Here is a 15,641-nt window from a genome sequence, read left to right on the forward strand (position 1 = left end):
TATTTTTATTCATGAGACACACAGAGAGAGAGAGAGAGAGAGAGACAGACAGACAGACAGACAGAAAGGCAGGCAGAGACACAAGCAAGCTCCATGCAGGGAGCCTGACGTGGGACTTGATCCTGGGACTCCAGGATCAGGCCCTAGGCCAAAGGCAGGCACTTAATCGCTGAGCCACCCAGGGATCCCCCTAACTTTAATTTCTTTTTTATTTTATTTTTTTATTTTTTAACCTAATCTGTCAATTCCCATCTTTTAATAGAGCCTGAAGTTAGATCAATATAAAATTACAGTAGTATACACACACATTTATATGTATTTTTAAAAATTTATTCATTTAAGAAATCTCTACACCCAACATGCAGCTTGAACTCATGACCCTGAGATAAAGAGTTGCATGCTCTTCTGACAGAACCAGCCAGGTACCCCTATATCTAGATGTGTAAACAAACATGTGCATACGTTATACACACTAAATACAATCTATTTAGTGTATTCAGAACCAGTTGGCCAGTTTGAAACTTAATATAAGCAGTTAGTACAGAAAATGCCTTAAAAAGAAAAAGTAACCAAGCTGGAGCTGGTTCAAGAGTTCACTTATATAATTAAAGCCCTTTGTTTTTTTTTTTTTTTTGTGGGTTTTTTGGGGGGGGTGTTTTTGTTTTGTTTTGTAAAGATTTTATTTATTTATTCATGAAAGACACAGAGAGAGAAAGAGGCAGAGACATAGGCAGGTTCCATGCAGGAAGCCCGATGCGGGATTCCATCCCAGGACTCCAGGATCACACCCTGAGACAAAGGCAGACAGACCCTCAACTGTTGAGCGACTCAGGCGTCCTTAGTTAAAGCCCTTTGAAAGAGATTGAAGAAAATTACTTGCCAACATTTTATTTTATTAACTTAGACTTTGTTTTAAATTTTTCTTTTTTTTTGATACATGTGCTTTCATTGTTTGCATATACGTGTTTGCACAGCTCAGCTATTTGATAAAATATCCACAAGATGGTGCCATGGTTAACATGTTAATGTGGGAATTTGAGAATGAGAACAGAGAAAAGTGACACTCTATTGTATACCACAAAATCATCACCAATTTTCATTTATTTGTTATAATAATACTAATTTTGCATTTCAGATGTTCAAATTACTACATTTTATTGTCAAGATTTTTATTTTTTGTAAACATATTTTCAAAGAGAATGTGAAATAATGAAATGATATTCAAAGTTGGTAATAGAGACATAAATTGGATCTTTTATACTTTACAGATTAATGGATGTGTTTTAAATGATCTCTTGCTCCATCTTTACTGCCAGGATTAAGAATAACATCCAAATGGCATAAACTAATATAAATTAAACTTATATAAAGGCCAGGTTTTTGCTATGGACTGTATGATGCACCACTCCAATTGATATGTTAAAGGATTATCCCCAATGTGAAGGTATTTGGAGATGGGGCATTTGGAGGAGAATTAAGTTTAGATAAGATCATGAGATCAGATCTTCATGATGGGAATAATGCCCTTTAAAGAAAAAATATCAGAGTTGCTTTTTCTCTCTCCACCATGTGAGGACACAGCCAGAAGGTGGTTGTCTGCACTCCTGGAAGGTTTCTCACCAGAAACTGGTTATACTAACATTCTGATTTTGGACTTCCAGCCTTTGGAATTGTGAGAGAATAAATATCTGTTGCTTAACCCAGTCAGTCTATGGTATTTCATTAAAGAATCCTGAAAGAACTATTACAGTCTTTAACAAGGAAAAACTTACCAAAATTACAGAAAACAGTTAATTAAAAAATCAGGACTTTTGCACAGTAGATGGAAATGGGTATAGTTAATAATAATTAACTATTATCTATAGTTAACTATATATAAATGTGAATAATATTTAAGACTATTGCAATTTGAGCTCACCATAGCTATAGTAATATAGTAATTGCTTACATTTGATGAAATAGCTAATATAATCATTTTAAAGAATTGTTTTGAAGGAAAATTTAGAGGAAAATTTGATGAGTGGGTGGGGAGGATTTCCAAAAACAACCAAAGGTATGCAGCAAGAATGTATTAAAATTTTAGAAAGCAGCTAAGAAGGAAGCTAGAAATGGGTAAAAGTGAAATGAAAAACTTGCTATGGAAAAGATGAAAGGTGAACCTGTCTCTGATTGGTTTTCCTAAAAACATCTAAAAGTCATTATTTTAGGCCGCCAGCTCCCGAGAGCCGCTTACCCGGCCAGCGGCGCGATGGGCTGCGGTAACTCTACGGCCACCAGCGCGGGGACCGGCCGAGGCCCTGCAGGAGCAGCTAAAGATGCAACAGAAGAATCGATAATGGAAGATGACAAGAGGAGAAACTATGGAGGGGTTTCTATATGTAGGCCTGCCATCTGAAGCTGTCAATATGATATCTAATCAAACAAAGACTGTACACAAAAATTAGAAGAAAATATCATGACTCAATAATCAAGAGCTTGCTCATTGAGATTTGGAAGGAATTGCATTCCACAGGACATCATAATGTGTACAGAAATTTCCAAGGAAATTCTAAATAGTCGCCTGCTCCGCCGCCCCTCTCCACCCAAATTCTTAAGTCTGTAATTGAAACCATGGGTACATGTTGAATGTTGTACTAGAAAGGAATCAGGTCAACAATACACGGGTATATGGAACTTTCTGGGGTCCTTCTGTGAAAGACAAGCTGACAAACTGCTGGTATCTGGAGCTAGCCTGCTGTGTCTGGCAGGACTTGTTCCCTGGCCATTCAGTACAGCTCATGAAGATCATGTCTTTTCACTGATACTTTTTTGATAGTTTTTATATAACAAAATCCTTATTCTATTTATAACTTCAGATAAGAAGGCACTATAAATGAATCCCTAACATAATATATTTGTGGGTTACCTTTCACTATTTTTTTTTAATAAATCCTATTTATTTATTTTTATAATAGTCACACACACACAGAGAGAGAGAGAGAGAGGCAGAGACACAGGCGGAGGGAGAAGCAGGCTCCATGCACCGGGAGCCCGACGTGGGATTCGATCCCGGGTCTCCAGGATCGCGCCCTGGGCCAAAGGCAGGCGCCAAACCGCTGCGCCACCCAGGGATCCCAACGTTTCACTATTTTTATGTCACATTAATTTTTAGCTGTAAAACAGTTAAATTGATTCTTAACGGTTCTCTCTTGACTGTTTTTTATGTTTTGGTTTTCAGCTTTGTGTGTCAGAGGATTTCTTCTGTTAAGGAACAATGTATGACATTGCAATGTTGAAAAATAAGCCACCAAAATTCGCATGACTTATGCATATTTTGATTGATTTTCTATTTTCTTTAGTCAAAGGCTGATGTCACCATGAATCCTTTGCAGTCATTGATTCTCCCATTCTCCTTTGTGTGATCATAGCATCTCATCAAGTTAATCCTATAGTATTTTCAAGGACTTGTGATTGATGGTTAGTGGGGTATTTGGAAAGTTCTTAATTTGAGGATGACCATGTGTAGCCACTTAGTGCTACAATGTAGATTACTCAATTTACCAATATATTTCAACAATTAAAAAATGTTTATCCCTCTTTAAAAAAAATAAAAATAAAAGTCATTATTTTAAAAATTTATCACTAAATTCTTATCTCTTTACATTTTTCTCTTATGATGTGTAACTATTATTGTTAGCTATACTGGAAAACTTGAAATCTTTGATTTCTCAGTTCTTTATTTGACATAACTTACCCATCACAAGATTTGGCCAATTTTTCCCCTTTGCAATAAGTCTAATATATTTTTACCTCATTTTAAAATTACTTATTTAAAAAACCTGTACTACTTATTTAAAATTACATACTCTAACATATTCTAATCTAGTAGCCTATTTCCAACATGATCTATATTAAGAACTACGTTTCATAAGTTCTATTTTGGTAATGTTATTATTCAGAAATTATTTTCTTTTGGACTTATTCTGAGCTTTGCAACTCTTCAAAATTACCATCTCTCATCTTTCAATAGTGATTTCTCAAACTCATCATCACATCATACATTCACTTAATGCAGACCTTTATAATAAAAACCATCTGATGGTATGGGTAATCGATATCTTTTTTAAAAATTTATTTTGAAGTTATTTCAAACCTAAAAAACAGCAAAAATAGCATATTTTATGAGGTTCCTGGGTGGTTCAGTGAGTTGAGTGCCTGACTCTTGGTTTTGGCTCAGGTCATGATCTTGGGGTCCCACATGGGACTCACCTCAGCTGGGAGTCTGCTTTCTCTCTAGACACACAAACACACATACATATGTTTTCAATTTTGTGTTGTGGTAAAACTCACTTATCATAAAATTTACCCATATTAACCATTTTAAGTGTACACTTCAGTGGTATTAAATACAGTTATGATATTGTGGAACCATCACATGCTATGAAGATGGAGCTGTGGAGATGGATAACTCTCCATCTTGTAGTTTTCATCTTGTAAGACTGAAACTCTATTTCCATTAAACAATAACTCCTGGAGCACCTAGCTGGCTCAGCCAGTAGAGCATGCAACTCTTGATCTTGGGGTTGTGAGTTTGAACACCACGTTGGGCACAGAAATTACTTCATAAAAAAAATTTAAAACAAAACAAACACCCCCCTCCAACTCCCCATTCTCTCCTCCTCCCAGTACCTGGAAACTATCATTCTATTTTCTGTCTTTTTTTTTTTTTTTGGCTATTATAAGTATATATAAGTACATATATATATATATATATGTACTTATAGAGTCAGACACCTAACTGACTGAGCCCCCCAGGTCCCCTTAGTATGGACTTTTTAAAGTTTTAATGATACTGACGCTTTTGAAGAGTGTAGGACAGTTGTTTTGCAGAATATCCTCTGATTTTTGTTTTTATTATGCTTCCTTAGGATTAAATTCAGGTTATGTATTTTGGCCAAATCATAATGATTATGTCAATTTGTCTCATTATATTTGCTACGTTGTAATTTCCATTAGTTATTGGTTTGTGTTTCCTATGCTACTTTTTAAAGTGTATATATATATATATATATGTTTATATGTTTATGTTTCTTGTTTCCCTTTATCTCTTACATAAAAGATAGCATATTTATTTTAAATTTGCTTTATTCACTTTACATTATATCCTAGAAATCCCTTCATTTCAGTTTATACAGATCTTCCTCATTATCTTTTACAACTGCATGCTCTATTGTGTGGATGTCCTGTAATTTATTCATCCAATTTCTTATGTATGAGCGTTTCTGTTTTTTTTTTCTGTATTCTGTTTACAAATAATTACAAATAATGGGACAATGAATAACCTTGTGCATATGTATTTTCATATTCCTAGAGATGTGTCTTCAGGGTAAATTTTTTAAAGATTTTATTTATTTATTCATGATAGACACAGAGAGAGAGAGAGAGAGAGAGAGGCAGAGACACAGGCAGAGGGAGAAGCAGGCTCCATGCGGGGAGCCCGACGAGGGACTCGATCCCAGGTCTCCAGGATCACGCCCTGGGCCAAAGGCAGGGGCTAAACCGCTGAGCCACCCAGGGATCCTAGGTTAATTTTTTTTTATATAAAATTTTTTTTATTGGTGTTCTATTTGCAAACATATAGAATAACACCCAGTGCTCATCCCGTCAAGTGCCCACCTCAGTGCCTGTCACCCAGTCACCTCCCCCCCTCCCGCCCACCTCCCCTTCTACCACCCCTAGTTCCTTTCCAGGGTAAATTTTTAAACATGAGAGTGCTGGTCAAAGGAAATATATATATATATATATATATATATATATATATATATATATATATATATTATAGTAATATATATTAGATATTATAATATATATTAGATATACTATATATATAGTATTAGATAATACCACATTCACCTCAACAGGGAATGGACTATTTTTAATTCCCATCAGAAATGTATGAGAGTGCTTATTTCTTGAAACCTCACCAAAATAGTGTTGAAAAGCTTGTGAAGTTTGGCAAATCTAACAGGTGAGAAATGATACTGCAGTGTAGTTTTTAGCCTGAAAGCTCCCTTTGGTATTTAATTTCTTGTAGTACAGGTGTGCAAATGAAGAATTTTCTTAGCTTTTGTTATCCTTATGTTCTCCTTCAATTTTGAAGGGTGATTTTGCTTGATATAGAATACTTGACAGTCTTTTTTCCCACGACTCTGAAGATGTCAACTCACAACTTCTTGCCTCCCAGATTTCTGATTGGAAATCTGCTGTGAATCTTTTTTTTGGGATCTTTTGCCTGATGAGTTGCATTTCCCTTGCTGCTTTCAAGATTTTCTCTTTGGCTTTCAATAGTTTCATTTGGAGTGTCTAGATGCAGATATCTTTGAATTTATTTGACTTGGAGCCTGCTATGCTTCTTGCATGTGTAGATTGATTTTGTAATCAAATTTGGGGAGATTTTGGCCACTATTTCTTCAAATAGTCTTTCTGATCTCTCTCACTTTTTCTTCTGGGACTCTCATTATATATATGTCAATATGTTTGATGGTGTTTCACAGGTTTCTGAGACCCTGTTCATTTTTGTTCATTCTTTTTTCTTTCTGTCCTCAGACTGGATAATCTCAAACATGCAGCCTCATATATGCATAGTGGTGTATATATATATAATGCATAATGCATAATGACAGTACCAGAAAGAGAGGAGAAAGAAAAAGGAGCAGAAAAAAATACTTGAAGAAATTATGATCAAAAACTTCCTGCATTTGATGAAAAACATTATACATCAGAAAAGCTCAACACACCCCAAGTATGATAAGCTCAAAGATATTTATACCTAGATACAACCACAGGCTTCTTCAAGCCAGTTTATGGTTTCTTTGGCAACACAATTTCCTAAAATATTTAGTAGGTTTCTTATATACTTCCAGACAATTATGGGTGTTAAGAATCATAGTCCATTTTGAGTTTATCTTTGTGTCTGGTGTAAGAGAATGGTCTAGTTTCATTCTTCTGCATGTGGCTGAAACTAGACCAGTCTCTTACACCAGACACAAAGATAAACTCGAAATGGGTGAAAAATCTAAATGTGAGACAAGAATCCATCAAAATCCTAGAGGAGAACACAGGCAACACCCTTTTCGAACTTGGCCACAGCAACTTCTTGCAAGATACATACATGAAGGCAAGGGAAACAAAAGCAAAAATGAACTATTGGGACTTCATCAAGATAAAAAGCTTCTGCATAGCCAAAGAAACAGTCCACAAAACTAAAAGACAACCTACAGAATGGGAGAAGATATTTGCAAATGACCTATCAGATAAAGGGCTAGTACCCAAGATCTATAAAGAACTTATTAAACTCAACACCAAAGAAACAAACAAGCCAATCATGAAATGGGCAAAAGACATGAAGAGAAATCTCACAGAGGAAGACATAGACATGGCCAACAAGCACATGAGAAAATGCTCCGCACCACTTGCCATCAGGGAAATACAAATCAAAACCACAGTGAGATACCACCTCACACCAGTGAGAATGGTGAGAATCAACAAGTCAGGAAACATCAAATGTTGGAGAGGATGTGGAGAAACGGGAATCCTCTTGCACTGTTGGTGAGAATGTGAACTGGTACAGCCACTCTGGAAAACTGTGTGGAGGTTCCTCAAAGAGTTAAAAATAGAACTGCCCTACAACCCAGCAATTGCACTGCAGGGATTTACCCAAAAGACACAGATGCAGTGAAATGGCAGAACACCTGCACCCCAATGTTCATAGTAGCAATGTCCACAATAGCCAAACTGTGGAAGGAGCCTCGGTGTCCATCAAAAGATGAATGGATAAAGAAGATGTGGTTTATGTATACAATGGAATATTACTCAGCCATTAGAAACGACAAATACCCACCATTTGCTTCGATGTGGATGGAACTGGAGGGTATTATGCTGAGTGAAGTAAGTCAATCGGAGAAGGACAAACATATGGTCTCATTCATTTGGGGAATATAAGAAATAGTGAAAGGGAATAAAGGGGAAAGGAGAGAAAATGAGTGGGAAATATCGGTGAGGATGACAGAACATGAGAGACACCTAACTCTGGGAAACAAACCAACATGTAGTGGAAAGGGAGGTGGGTGGGAGGTTGGGGTGACTGGGTGACGGGCACTGAAGGAGGCACTTGATGGGATGAGCACTGGGTGTTATGCTACATGTTGGCAAATCAAACTCCAATAAAAATAATTATAAAAAAAATAAAATAAAGTTCAAAGCTAAAATCTTAAAATTCAAAAAAAGAATCATAGTCCAGGTTGGTTTTTTTTCTGAGACTAACTAATTTACATTTTTTGTCTGATCTTGTACAGATAAATGGCAGCTATCTTGAGTCCACTTAAATTAATAACAAGCTTGAATTGGAAGGCATCACTCTTAACCCAATCTTTGCAGCTGGTTTATTTTGTAATTTATTCATCCTGGAAGAAAAGTCTTGGTGGAAGAATCTTGAGAAGAATCTGGAGCTATATACTCTCTTATTTGGAGGAATATGAGCAGTTGAATTTTTCCAACCCTGGTAGGTATGAGTCAACTTAGATTGTAATCCACAGGCAGAAGAGTCTCCCTTAGCAGATGAATTATCTTTTATCTCTGCTTGAAATTTGGATAATTCTTCTCTGAGCATATTTCTTTCTTGTAACATCTTTTTACAAGCAGCGAATAATAGCCAATGTACACTACATGTTTTTATTTTCTAACCCCAGTCAGTACATAATTTTACTTCCAATTTATCAGACAATAGTTTTACCAAATGTTTTGCCACAGCATACAAATAAGTTAACTTGTCAGTGTGCAGTTATTTACTCTCCATCCACAAAATCTTTGGAGAGAATAGGAGCAGCTTCTTGAATAAGTATCCTGGAATTACTACCAGAATAATTCTGAAGTGACACACTAGGGGACAACTATCACTGAGGCCACTGCATCTAAGTGTAAAGGGTGTTTTACAGAACTGATGAATTATTGAACACTACATCTGAAACTAATGATGTACTATATGTTGGCTAATGTATTTTAAATAAAAAAAAAAGAACAAAGGAGAAAGAAAGAGAGAGGGGCAAAACAAGAAACAGACTCTTAATATAGAGAACAAATTGATGGTTACCAGAGGGCAGGTGGGGGGGGGGACTAAATAGGTGATGGGGATTAATGAGTGCACTTGTGATGAACACTGGGTGTTTTATGGAAGCGCTGAATCACTAATATTGTGCACTTGAAACTAATATTACCCTGTATATTAATTAGCTAATTTAAATAAAAACTTAAAAAAAAAGAAGTTGCTGCCACAACAGTCTCTTACACACAAGGCAGCATATGAGCATCTAATACAACAAACAGGATATTACAAAGTATGAATTCAGATGAAGAAGCATTGCCATGACTATTGCCTCTTTACTCACAGGTAACTGGGAGTATTTCAGTTTCTTTAGCAACAGTCCCTTGTATCAATCTGTCTTGTAGGCATGGCTTTGCAAATCTGATTGGAATAAACAAAGAATGTGGACACTTATCCTTACTTTTGGATACTGGAATGCTTTTGCAGAATGCTGCATGTTTACAAAACTTGCTTTCTAGCATCAACAGACCAGAACTACAGCTAAATAGATATCTATCTCACTTTCACCTTCTAAATCTCACTGGTGTGGTGTATTCTACTGGTAGAACCTGATTTATATTCAGAACTCTAGCTGCAAAGGGATCTAGAAGATGTTTGGCTTTTGTTTTTTAAGATTTCTAGCCTTCATATAATTGGTGAGAGAAATGGTGATTGAGAAAACTATCCAAAATATCTAACTTCAATAATGTTTCTTCATGTTAGTAAGCTAAATTAAATTTGATCATGTTGCATTTTTTAAATATACTGTGGGATTCAATTAGCTACTGTTTAGGATTTTTACAAGTATTTTCATAAGTGGAATTGGCTTACAATTTTCTTGTACTATATTTGGATGTTCTGTCAAGGTTATTATCTCATAATTATTATTATTATATCATAATTAGTGCTACTGGGCAGCCCTGGTGGCTCAGCAGTTTAGCGCCGCCTTCTGCCCAGACTGTGATCCTGGGGACCCAGGATCAAGTCCCACGTCGGGCTCCCCGCATGGAGCCTGCTTCTCCCTGTGCCTCTGCCTCTGTGTGTGTGTGTGTGTCTTTCAGATTAAATAAATAAGATCTTTAAAAAAAAAAAAAAAAGAATTACTGCTACTTCTTTTCTATGTTCTTTGAAAACTTAATAGAACTCTACTACTTGACACTAGCACTTAGAAAGGAGAAATAGGGAAGGGAAGAGGGAACTCCCATTTTATCTTCTTTATGTTATCTCTTTCTGAAAGTTTTCTACTGAATGTTGTGCTGTTTTTTTTTTTTCTTCCATTTGAAAACCCTTTCCAGGAATTTGTCTGTTTATCTAAGTTTTCAAATATTTTGGCATATAGTTTTTCATAATTTCTTTTATTAGTTTAAAATCTTGGATATAGGGACTCTTGGGTGGCTCAGTGGTTGAGCGTCTGCCTTTGGCTCAGGACGTGATCCTGGGGTCCAGGGATCCAGTCCCGCATCAGGCTCCTTACAGGGAGCCTGCTTCTTCCTCTGCCTGTATCTCTACCTCTCTCTCCGTGTTTCTCATAAGTAAATAAAATATTAAAAAAAAAAAATCTTGGATATATCTATGATTGTTTTCTGATTCTAATTCTGTATTTCTTCTCTCCTTTTTTTTCTAACTCCCTCTCCCTCCTCCCTTCCCCCACACTCTCCCCACCACCACATTTTATTGATCTCTCTTTTTTCTCTTGATCAGTTCTGCCTGAGTGTGCTACTTTATTTGTGTTTTCAGTGTGATAAAGTAATAGGAGTCACCAGCCAGTAAAAAAACAATCTTCCCAATTTAGACACACTTGTATTGTTTTTGTTGTCAGACTTATATAATGCAATATAGTAAAGAGAAAAGAGTGCAATTAGAAATCTGTCCGTCTGTGGTCCCTAGCCTTCTATGGGCCTAGGACACTCTTTCTCTACAGTTTGTCCTAGAAATATTCAGTCTTCCTAAAATTTTCTCACAGTTCTTGAATTAGTTGATAAGAATGGATCTGAGATCTATCAATTCCTCCTTCCTGTGGCTTCTCCAGAAAGCATTCACTGAAGGGAGCCAGTGGATCAGAGTCTGCCAAGGAACAGCAACCATACTAGTCGTGTATACAACAAATTTGATATAATTATTTTTACCCATATAACTGAAAGGGTAAACAGAGAACTGTAGGGTATCCCAGAAGCAGCAACTGCAGAAGGCAGCTAAAACTCCTGTGGCTGAGAAGAGGTGAAGAGATTGGAATTACTAAAATTTGGAAACTTAAAGAAGGGGAGACAGAGATGAAACTCAGACATCTCAGTAGGCGTGCTGCTTGACTATTACTAATGGCATTAAGTTTGAACAGAGATCTTGCCAACCTAGGCCTGGGACTACCTTCTTTGAAGGGGGTACCCAGTTGAAGCTAGTACCTTTAGAGGGAATAGGGAACAATGAAGCTGGTTCTACAAGTGTTGGAGTAACTGCATCCTGGATTTAGTTGATGTGATAGGAAGAAAGTATTGTCATGGGTAAATAATTACTGGGATGCCACTTAAAGGAACTGCAAATAAGTAGGAAGCCCACACAGGCCCAAACAGAACAAACAGGAACAGCAAGTTTCTTCTTTCTGCCCAAGGCTTGTAGTCCTTCTCAACTGCCACCTTTTGGCAGAGCCACTTTCAACCTCCTGGAAATTTTCTCAGTCTTTGTGTTGGTTGGTGATAATTGTCCTGAAATATATGAGCTACCCAGAGTTTGCAGCGTCCAAGAAATAGCCTCACAAAGCAGAGTATAGAAGGGTGAGCTTGGAGCTCAGGGACAGTAACAGAATTAACTGAGACAGCCAACAACTACTGCTAGTTCACCATCCTGTATGAAGTCACTAATCCAGAGACTGAATGTAATGGTTAATTCCACAGTTATGAGTCCATAGAAATATTAATATTATTAAAAGAATAAGAATATTCCAGTTTCTTTGGCAACAGCTCCTTGTATCAATGTCTTGTAGGCATGGCTTTGCAAATATAATGGAAATAAATAATGTGGCTACCTACCCTTACCCTTAGACATTGCTTAGATGGGTATTGCTAATATTTGTGGTTTTGTTTTTCCTTTTATGTGGTCTTGGATGAATAATTCCCTTTTCTAATTTTCTTCTTTGGATTCATTAATGCATTTAATAAGTAATGGGTGGCTGATTATATAGAGTTTATTTTATAGCACTGGTCAGCCTGCTGAACAGAAGCTTTGGAATCTACATAAGTATTTCCAGACTCTCTATATAGTTAGAGACCCTGTATAGCAAACTAGTCTAGAGCAGCACTTCTCAAATTTCCAGTGGGGAAAGTTCAGGTTCTGTTTTTTAAAACCCGTCTATCACATAATAATACTTTGGGAAAATAAAATTAAAATGCATTACTTTAAAAATGCAATAGGGGCAGCCCAGGTGGCTCAGCAGTTTAGTGCTACCTTAGGCCCAGGGTGTGATCCTGGAGACCTGGGATCGAGTCCCATGTCGGGCTCCCTTTATGGAGCCTGCTTCTCCCTCTGCCTGTGTCTCTGCCTCTTTCTCTCTCTCTCATGAATAAACAAATAAAATATTTTTAAAAAATGCAATAGTTTTTAAAGACATACAAAAATCAAGTCAAATTTCTTATTAAATTCAACAGACATAAAATTATATCTGAATACATGTAATCAGTACAAACATTAAATAGGAATAAAGAAATATATTGTAAATCTGTATACCTTTATCTTGTCATATTGCATTGGCCAGAATTTAGTGTAAAATGTTCAATAGAAAGGGGTGAGAGAGGACTTCTTTGACTTGATCTTGATATTAGGAGAAAACATTTGGTCTTGTACCATTAAAATATGATTTTAAATATGTAAGGCTTTTTAAAAAACATTTTTTAGGATGCCTTGGTGGCTCTGTCAATTAAACATCTGCCTTCAGCTCAGGTCACGATCCCAGGGTCCTAGGTTCGAGCCCCACATTGGGCTCCCTGCTTGGTGGGGAGCCTGCTTCTCGCTCTCCCTCAGCCATTCCCCCTGCTTGTTCTCTCTCTCTTTCTCTCAAATAACTAGCTAAATAAATAAATAAGTAAATAAATAAAATTTTTTAAGATTTAATTCTATTTCAATTCCAGTATAGTTAACATACAGTGTTGTATTAGTTTCAGGTGTACAATGTAGTAATTCAACAATTTCATACATCAGTCAGTGCTCATTAAAAGTTGCCCTCATTAATCTCCATCCCCTATTTAACCCATCCTCCTACCCACCTGCCCTCTGGTAACTATCAAGTTGTTCTCTATGATTAAGAGTCTATTTCTTTATTTCTCTCTCTCTCTCTCTTGTTTTCCTTTGCTCGTTTGTGTTGATTCTTAAATTCCACATGTGAGTGAAATTATATGGTATTTGTCTTTCTCTAACTCATTTGCTTAGCATTATACTATCTCCATCCATGTCATTTCAAAACTCCATCCATGTCATTTAATTCTTTTTTATGGCTGAATAATATTCCTGTGTGTGTGTGTGTGTGTGTGTGTGCACCACATCTTCTTTATCCATTCTAGATGTGCAAAGCTTTGTTAGCTGCCCTTCATCAGATTGAGGAAGTTCTCTTATTCTTAGTTTGTTAAAAGATTTTATCATTAGTAAGTGTTGAATTTTGTCAAATGTTTTTTGTATTGACTATAATGATCATGTTTATTTAATTCTATTAATATGATGCACTATATTAATGAATTTTCATATGTTAAACCAACTACTAGGATAAATCTCACATGCCCATGGTGTGTAATACTTTCTATATATGGCTGTATTCTACTTGCTAATACTTTGTTAAAGATTTTATACCTGAATTCATGAGGGATACTGGGCTGTAATTTTATTTTCTTGTGATATCTTCATCTAGCTTTGGTACAGGGTACTACTGGCCTTATAAGTTGAGCTGGAAAAAGTGCATCATCTGAACATTGGTTCAGATGTTCTGAAATAGTTTATTTGGATTGGCATTATTTTATTCTTTAAATGTTTGATAGAATTTACCTATGAAGTGGAACACCTGGGTGGCTCAGTGGTTGAGCATCTGCCTTTGGCTCAGGTTGTGATCCTGGGGTCTGGGGATCGAGTCCCTCATCCAGCTCCCCATAAGGAGCCTGCTTCTCCCTCTGCCTGTGTGTCTGCCTCTCTCTGTGTGTCTTTCATGAATAAATAAATAAAATCTTAAAAAAAAAAAAAGAATTTACCCGTGAAGCTACCTGAGCCTCAGAGCACAAGTGGTTGTGTATGTTTGTGTGTGTAAATTGTTATTACTAGTTTAATTAATTTCCTTGTTATATGTATATTCAGATTTTCTAGTACTTTAAGTCAACTTTGGCAATTTTTGTTTTTCTAGAAATTCGTCAATGTCATCTAAAGTGCCTAATTGGTGCAAAGTTGTTGAAAATAATCCCTTTAATTCCTTTTTTCCAATAGGATTGACAATAGTAACTATATCCCTTTTTCCATTCCTGATTTTGGTAATTTGCGTCTTCTCTGTTTTTCTTTGTCGATTTAAATGGATGTTTAGCAGTTTTGTTGATTTTCTTAAAGAATTAACTTCTGGTTTCATTGATTTTCGAAATTGTTTTCTATTTTCTTTTTTTTTTTTAAGATTTATTTTTATTTACTTATGATAGACATAGAGAGAGAGAGAGAGAGGCAGAGGCACAAGCAGAGGGAGAAGCAGGCTCCATGCTGGGAGCCCGACACGGGACTCAATCCCGGGACTCCAGGATCACGCCCTGGGCCAAAGGCAGGCGCGAAACCTCTGAGCCACCCAGGGATCCCCTGTTTTCTATTTTCTATTTCATTGATTTCCTCTCATTGATTTATTACTTTCCTTGTTTTGCTTGCTTTTGATTTAATTTGCTTTTTTTTTTTTTTTGGTTGGTTTTTGTTTTGTTATGGTTATTGCTTAGACATATGCTAAAAACCGTTACTTTTTTCTAATATATGCATTTAAAGCTATATTTTTAATCTACACTCATTTTGTCTCACAAGTTTTGGTATGTTGTGTTTTAATTTTCATTCTTTTCAAAATGTATTCTAATTTCTCTTTTGATTTTTATTTAAAGTTATGTTGTTTAATTTGCAAACATTTGAAGATTTCCCAAATTTCTTTCTGTTGTTGATTTCTAATTTAAATCCATAGATTAATGATGTCTGTCCTTTTGAATTTACTGAGACTTTTTTCATGTGACTATATAACCTTGCATGTGATCAATTCTGGAAATAGTTTATATATTCTTGAAAATAAGGTGTATTCTGCTGTTGTTTGGTGGACTAGTCCAAAAAATACCTTAGGGCAAATTGGTTAATAGTCAAGTTTTCTCTTTCCTTGTTAAATTTTTGCCTGGTTATTTTGTCAGTTATTGAGAATAGTGTATTGACATCTGTACCCCAAACTGTGGAACTATCAATTTTTCTCTTTAATTCTGTCAGATTGTGCTTCATGTTTTTTGTGCCTCTGTTGTTAAATGTGTGTAAATTTTTACTTGTTACGTGT

General features: G+C 36.1%; 1 protein-coding gene and 1 long non-coding RNA gene across 4 annotated transcripts in view; one reads left to right on the forward strand and one right to left on the reverse strand.

The window, feature by feature from the left end:
* Positions 1-15,641, reverse strand: part of LOC140594194 (uncharacterized) — a 120,749-nt gene that overhangs the window by 43,026 nt on the left and 62,082 nt on the right. The window lies entirely within an intron of this gene.
* Positions 2,233-2,866, forward strand: LOC112915000 (overexpressed in colon carcinoma 1 protein homolog). The gene is given in 2 exon segments (XM_025992297.2): positions 2,233-2,371; positions 2,373-2,866. Coding segments are annotated over 2 exon segments (195 nt in total). The 5' UTR covers positions 2,233-2,248; the 3' UTR covers positions 2,445-2,866.

The sequence above is a fragment of the Vulpes vulpes genome, chromosome 10 (genome assembly GCF_048418805.1).
Source record: "Vulpes vulpes isolate BD-2025 chromosome 10, VulVul3, whole genome shotgun sequence".
Taxonomy (NCBI): Eukaryota; Metazoa; Chordata; class Mammalia; order Carnivora; family Canidae; genus Vulpes; species Vulpes vulpes.